General features: G+C 41.3%; 1 protein-coding gene across 1 annotated transcript; it reads left to right on the top strand.

Moving 5' to 3' along the window:
• Positions 1-231: 231 nt before the first annotated feature.
• Positions 232-1,167, top strand: LOC120380955 (olfactory receptor 14A16-like). The gene has a single exon (XM_039498897.1). It carries the CDS (start codon positions 232-234, stop codon positions 1,165-1,167), a length of 936 nt encoding a protein of 311 aa, XP_039354831.1.
• The last annotated feature ends 6,673 nt before the right edge of the window (positions 1,168-7,840 follow it).

Here is a 7,840-nt window from a genome sequence, read left to right on the forward strand (position 1 = left end):
TCTTCAGATGGTGCAAACTGATGCAGCTCCATTGACTTTAAGGGAGCTGCACCAATTTAAATTCATGTGATAACTCACCACTCCTAGTTAATAGCAGTGACGAGTGCTGTGCATTGTTGACAATCACATCAAATTGTTGCGGGAAACCAGGGCCACTCCCTCTTCACTGTCATTCCCCCACTGTCTTTGCCCCTCCCTCCACAGCCATCACACAATGAACTGAGAAAGGAAATGTCCAACCAAACCACCCTGACCGAGTTCCTTCTCCTGGGATTCTCTGACGTTCGGGAGCTGCAGATTTTGCACTTTGCGTTATTCCTGCTGATTTACCTGGCAGCCCTGATGGGGAATCTTCTCATCATCACAGCCGTAGCCCTCAACCCCCATCTTCAAACACCCATGTACTTCTTCCTGGCGAATCTGTCCATCCTAGACTTCGGCTCCATCTCCGTTACCATCCCCAAATCCATGGCCAATTCTCTCATGAACACCAGGGTGATTTCTTATCCCGGATGTGTCACCCAAGTCTTTCTCTTTTTCCTCTTCACTGCAACTGATCTTGCCTTACTCACCATCATGGCGTACGACCGATATGTCGCCATCTGCCAACCACTGCGCTATGAGAGTGTGATGAACAGGAGAGCTTGTGTCCAACTGGCAGCCAGTGCCTGGATTACTGGTATTGTCTACTCTGCCCTGCACACTGGCAACACCTTCAGGTTACCATTCTGCCAGTACAATGACATCAACCAGTTCTTCTGTGAAATCCCCCAACTACTCAAGATCACCTGCTCTGACTCATACCTCAGTGAAGTTGGGCTTCTTGCCTTTAGTGTGTTTTTAAGTTTAAACTGCTTTGTTTTCATTATTGTGTCTTATGTTCAGATCTTCAAAACTGTGCTGAGAATCCCCTCTGAGCAGGGCCGGCATAAAGCCTTCTCCACCTGCCTGCCTCACCTCACTGTGGTCTCTTTGTTGCTTTTCACTGGCATCTTTGCCTACCTGAAACCCACCTCCAGCTCACCTTCAGGTCTGGACCTTGTGGTGGGTGTTCTCTATTCCCTGGTGCCTCCAGTGATGAATCCGATCATCTACAGCATGAGGAACAAGGAGATCAAAGCTGCATTGAAGAAACTGATTGTGTGGAAGTTATTCACCAAGAGTTAAAATGTCCATCCCTGCAACTTGACTGTGATTTCATTCTTAGTTTCTTTGTAGATATAATCAACTGATGACAAAATTGTCTCTTTGAGAGCATTGGGTGCAATCTGTTGATGAAATCATGAAATCTGGACTAGCTTCACTAAAGTCAAATGAGTTAGAATAAGATTACACCAGTGTACGTAAGATTTGAACCTAACTACATATGCACCTATCTATCTGTCATAGGGATTTATAGGTTTACTGTCAGCTATAGCCTGGGATATGAGAGGTTTGGCTTGTGTGTTTGCTTGTTTCTTTTTCATTTTGTTTGATTTTGTTAATTTATTCGTTGACTTGTTTCTTTGTTTTAGGTGGCTTTTTGGAGGGAGGGAGGAGCTTGGGAGGGTGGAGTATGTCTGACTAAATGGTGGTATCCATTTGTTTTGTCATCTATTCAAGCTGTCAATGTCAGAATCACCTTGATGGGGTTTTCCGAGAGACTTTTGCTTTCCTCATTGATGAAGAATTGAAGAAAAGTTTCTGCAGGTGTCTGTTCAAGTGATGATTTTAATGCTGATGGGAGTGTATTGTGTCATGTATGATGTGTTAGGGCACCTAGAGGCTTATATAACTGTATGTATTATTATTATTTATTTAAATTTATTAAAATAAATGAATACTGTATTGTTCTGCCTATGGTGGAGAGGTATTTGGAAAAGAAAGGTATTAAAATGTTTCCTAAAGACAAAGTAAGTTTGAATAATAAGGCTAAATTTTGATTCCACCAAACTACTGCAGTGATCCATCTGAAAGTGCTCACATTTTCTCTTATGTTGTGTTTTGTTCCTACTGTGGTAAATAAATCGCACTTTGCATGGTGAAGATGTCTAGTCACTCACCTTACTACTGGTCACAGCTCACTTTTGGAAGAAATGCAGGCACCAAACACAGTTGGAGAAATCACGGTTGGGACCCAGTTTGAGAGATGGAGAATCACAAGATTTCACCCTAAGACAGGGATAGGCACAAAGCTTAGACCAGAGGGTTTGAAGTAAGAGACCAGAGTGGGGAGAAGAGTTTGATCTAACCTTTTAATCATAACAATTGGGAAATAGCCATTCACTTCAACGTGTAGCTTTGTATGGAGCCATTCGTCTCTCATCCACACAAGTATCCAAATGTTTCTAGAGCTCCAAAGCTGGTTGCTGTTATTATTATTAATTCATATTTATTAAACCATGTTTGTGCATGGTTGTGTGTACTACATATACAATAGATAAAAAAAGATCATGTAGATAGATAGATAGATAGATAGATAGATAGATAGATAGATAGATAGATAGATAGATAAAAATCAATGCCAATTTATCGTGCCTCTTTTTATGTCTATGACTGCTGATCTCCAACTCATGATTTTCCAGTGACTATTCTTTATTTGTTGTTCTTTCTTTGAATATTTCTTACTCTATTACTCTTTTATAAGAAATTCATTACATGCACTTCACATGTGCGCTTTGAGCCATTTTAAATTAACACATTATAACGTGCTCTGTTTTTTTCTCTTATTGGATACAATGAGTTTTCTTAAAAACAAAGCTACTCAGTTGGTCTAAATCATAGTTGTGATGGGTTGGATCACAGAATTCCCTTTGGGAGCTGCCACCCGATATGCCAGGACTACTTCTATCCCCGCCTTCCTTGCCAGCTCGAGAACCGAGCACCCTTTCCTGCTGGAGCCAGACACTCCTGTCTGCTCCAACAAAGACCCAGGGGCTGAATTACCTGCCCCAAAATTGCAGGTTTACCTGAAATCAGCTAACAGAAGTGTTCCTGTCTTTAACACTCAGATGCCCAACTCCCAGTGGGGTCTAAACCCAAATAAATCCATTTCATAAATTGTTCACACTCTATAAGACTGATAGAGAGAGATGCACAGTTGTTTGCTCCCCCAGGTATTAATACATACTCTGATTTCATTAAATACAGAAAGTAGGATTTAAGTGGTTCCCTTTAGTAACAGACAGAACAAAGGAAGTCACCAAGCAAAATAAAATAAAATGTGCTGATCTGTGTCTAATCAAACTGAATACAGATAAGATCCTCACCAGTTCCAGAATGTTCCCTTTTACGGACTAATCTTTTAGCCTGGGTCCAGCAATCACTCACACCCCTTGCAGCCACTGCCCTTTGTTCCAGTTGCTTCCAACTATCCTGAGGGGTAGGGAGGCTCTCTCTTTAGCTAGCTGAAGACAATATGTGGTTGCATCCCAGGCTGCCAATTAGACAAGGAACCATTGATCACTACCAGTTGAGCCCGATGATCTAACCAGCTTTCTATCCACCTTATAGTCCATTCATCTAGTCCATACTTCTTCAGCTTGCTGGCAAGAATACTGTGGGAGACCGTATCAAAAACTTTGCAAAAGTCAAGGAATAACAACATATCCATTGCTTTCCCCTCATCTGCAGATCGAGTTATCTCTTCATAGAAGGCAATTAGGTTAGTCAGGCATGACTTGCCATTGGTGAATCCATGCTGACTGTTCCTGATCACTTTTGCCTCCTCTAAGGGCTTCAGAATTGATTCCTTGAGGACCTGCTCCATGAATTTTCCAGGGACTGAGGTGAGGCTGACTGGCCTGTAGTTCCCTGGAGCCGCCTTCTTCCCTTTTTTAAATATGGGCACTACATTAGCCTTTTTTCCAGTCATCTGGGACCTCCCTGGATCACCCCGAGTTTTCAAAGATAATGGCTAGTTGCTCTACAATCACATTTGCCAATTCCTTTAGTACCCCTGGATGGAGCACATCTGGCTTCATGTGGTCATGCCGCTTTTTTAAATGGCCCTGAACTTCTTCTTTCTCCACATAGGGTTGGTCACCTCCTCTCCATATTGTGCTGCCCAGTATAGTAGTCTGGGAGCTGACCTTGTTTGTGAAGACAAAAAAAGCACTGAATACTTTAGCTTTTTCCACATCCTCTCTCAGTCGGTTGCCTGCCCCTTTCAGTAAGGGGCTCACACTTTCCCTGACCTTCTTCTTGTTGCTAACATACCTGAAGAAACCCTTCTTATTACTCTTGTCATAAACAGATAGTTAAGGGTTAATGCCTCTTTTACCTGTAAAAGGTTAAGAAGTTCACCTAGCTTAGCTGACACCTGACCAGAGGAACCAATGGGGAACAAGATGTTTCAAAAGGAAGGAGGGAAGGTTTTTTTGTTTAGTCAGTTTCACTTTTACCAGAGTGGGAAAGCTCCAGAATTCAGCCTCTTCTTAAGTAGTGAGTATTAGTGAAGGAAATAAATAGGTTTATTTTTATTTCTTTGTAACCTGTCTTGCACCTTTAGAGGAATAGTCAAATTGGGTATTTGGGTATTTTTTTGTGTAACTAAGTTTTTGCCCAGGGGAACATCCTCTGTGTTTGGAATCTGTTGTGTGTGAGAGTAGCTGGTATGCTAATCTTTCCCAGAGGATTTTCTTTTACCTTTCTTTTCTTTAATTAAAAGCCTTTTTCTTAATACCTGATTGATTTTTCTTTGTTTTTAGATCCAAGGGGGTTGGATCTGGATCCATCAGGAGTTGGTGGGAGAAATGAGGGGGGATGGTTAATTTCTCCTTGTTTTAAGATCCAAGGGGTTTGGATCTGTGTTCACCAGGAAATTGGTGAAGTCTCTCAAGGCTACCCAGGGAAGGGAAGTAGTGCTTGTGAGTGGTGGCAGCCAGACCAGATCTAAGCTGGTAATTGAGCTTAGAGCTTCTCATGCAGGTCCCCCACATCTGTACCCTAACGTTCAGAGTGGGGAAGGAACCTTGACAACTCTTAACATCCCTTGCTAGCTGCAACTCCAAGTGTGATTTGGCCTTCTTGATTTCACTGCTGTATGCCTGAGCAATATTTTTATTCTTCTCCCTGGTCATTTGTCCAAGCTTCCACTTCTTGTAAGCTTCATTTTTGTGTTTAAGATCAGCAAGGATTTCACTGTTAAGCCAAGCTGGTTGCCTGCCATATTTACTATTCTTTCTACACATTGGGATGGTTTTTTCCTGCAACCTCAATAAGGATTCTTTAAAATACAGCCAGCCCTCCTGGACTCCTTTCCCCCTCATGTTATTCTCCCAGGGGATCCTGAACTCAACCATCTCATGGTCACTGCCTCCCAGGTTCCTATTCACTTTTGCTTACCGTACAAATTCTTCCCTGTTTGTGCGGAGCAGGTCAAGAAGAACTCTGCCCCCAGTTGGTTCCTCCAGCATCTACAGCAGGAATTTTTCCCTTCACTTTTCTGTCCTATATTTTGAATGCCCAAAGCTCATGTGCATTTGATACTGGAATCTGTGTTCAGCCCATTACTAAGAAAGGAGCCATTGATGGCACCCAGATGAAGTTTCCAAAGCCCTCAATATTTGGAAGGTTTTGGATCTCTCTCTAAGTGTCCAAGCTTATATGTTCATAGCCTCTTAGGGGATTTCAGACACTCAGGGATAGATTCACAAAAGGACTTGGGGGCCACATTTACAAAGGTTTTTAGACATTATTTGAAAACAGTGTCCTGAGATGTCCCCTCCCTTGCTCTGGTCTCACCCCTTCTGGGAGTCTGAAATCCATCAGTGTTTCAGCCTTAGCAGAGTCCCCATTACTCTCAGCAAGTCTTTCTTACTTCTGGCTACGGTCAGCCCCTCCTTCCACAGAATAGAACCCCGCTGTTCAATAGGCCCTGTCTCTGTGCCATGGGTTCAAACTGTGAAGTGCTCTTGTTCTCTTGTTTGGCTTTTCTAATTATACTTTTACAGTTGACTTGCAGAGGTTTATTCTCCTTACGATTTTCCACAGTAGGATTTCACTTCCGGTGTTTCAAGGGTGACTTTTTGCCTCTAACTACCATACTTATATTACTTTGCTATTTAGCCACGGTGAATTTGTTTTGGTCCTCTTACTAACTTATCAACAAAAATCTGATCCTTCTAAGCCTAGCTATCACAAGTCACATACATCAATGTTTTCTAGCAATACTGAGTTTAACCCAGAATCTTTGGCCATAACTTCATTGGCATTATATCGGTGATGTCAATGGAACTCCTCTGCTTTGGCGCTAGTATAGCTAACATGGTAAATTTTACCCTTACATCTTTGTCACACTGACTTTCTCTAGGGTGACATTAGAAAAAATTGGTCTTTTTGTTTCCAAGCCATTGGCCAAATCATGATATTTTTGATGTGAAAGCCTAAACCCTTCAGTGGGATCCAGATTTGGCCTCATTATTGCAAGTCAGATATTCTTTGGGAAACAACAGGAAACCTTCCTCATCAAAATAGCCTCTTCCAACCTAGCAAGAATGACACAACTTGTAGTTATTTTTAAAACTTTTATTAAATAATAATAATAATAATAATAATAATAATAATAATAATAATAATAATAGCTAAGACTCTAGGCACATCAGCATATAAACAATAATACAATAATATCCCAGCATTCTGACATAATTTCAATGAGAACTCAGCTACACAGAAACCTCTTTTCCACCCCTTTGTCATTGTGGAAATCAAACCTATGGCTCACTCAGAAAATCCTATCAAAGTAATCATAGAATATCAGGGTTGGAAGGGACATCAGGAGGTCATCTAGTCCAAACCCCTGCTCAAAGCAGGACCAATCCCCATATAAATGATCTCAGCTAGGGCTTTGCCAAACCTGACCTTAAAAATCTTTAAGGAAGGAGATTCCACCACCTCCCTAAGTAACCCATTCTAGTGCTTCACCACCCTTCTAGTGAAATAGTGTTTCCTAATATCCAACCTAAACCTCCCCCACTGCAACTTGAGACCATAACTCCTTATTCTGAGAACAGTCTAGATCCATCCTCTTTAGCACCCCCTTTCAGGTAGTTGAAAGCAGCTATCAAATCCCCCCTCATTCTTCTCTTCCGCAGACTAAACAATCCCAGTTCCCTCAGCCTCTCATCCTAAGTCATGTGCCCCAGTCAACTAATGATTTTTGTTGCCCTCTGCTGGACTTTTTCCAATTTTTCTACATCCTTCTTGTAGTGTGGGACCCAAAACTGGACACAGTACTCCAGATGAGGTCTCATGAATGTCGAATAGAGGGGAGTGATCACATCCCTTGATCTGCTGGCAATTCCCCTACTTATACAGCCCAAAATGCTGTTCATGACACATGGGCACACACTGTAGATGACAAACATTGACAACCTCATCGAACCAAACACTCATCCCCTCCACAGAAACACCTGTAAGAAAGAAACAACTCAACCCATCAACAGATCAATTACAAAATCTATCTAAACTAAGAAACAGAGAAAAGCAAAAATACAAACAGCTGCACTGTTACCTCAAATAGAGTTTTTATCCCCCAAAATCAAGAGACAGAGACTCCAGGATGTACACTAGAGACTTTGCTATGGCTACTGATCAGAATGTATAGTGATGGGTGGCTTTATAAAATCATTAGATAGATAGATAGATAGATAGATAGATAGATAGATAGATAGATAGATAGATAGATAGATAGATTTTTTAACCTATTTACGCTGGTGTAAACATAGATTAACTTCATTGACTATATTTTGCCAGTGTAAATACCCCAATGTTCATACATAGATTGCATTCTACATTCTTATGGATAAAATAATGTCAACAGTAGATTATATTTATAAAGAAACACAGAATGACATTGTGG

The sequence above is a fragment of the Mauremys reevesii genome, linkage group 13 (assembly GCF_016161935.1).
Source record: "Mauremys reevesii isolate NIE-2019 linkage group 13, ASM1616193v1, whole genome shotgun sequence".
Classification (NCBI taxonomy): Eukaryota; Metazoa; Chordata; order Testudines; family Geoemydidae; genus Mauremys; species Mauremys reevesii.

Excerpts from the sequence above, each read along its gene's own strand:
- LOC120380955 (XM_039498897.1), top strand. The coding sequence starts at position 232 with ATGTCCAACCAAACCACCCTGACCGAGTTCCTTCTCCTGGGATTCTCT.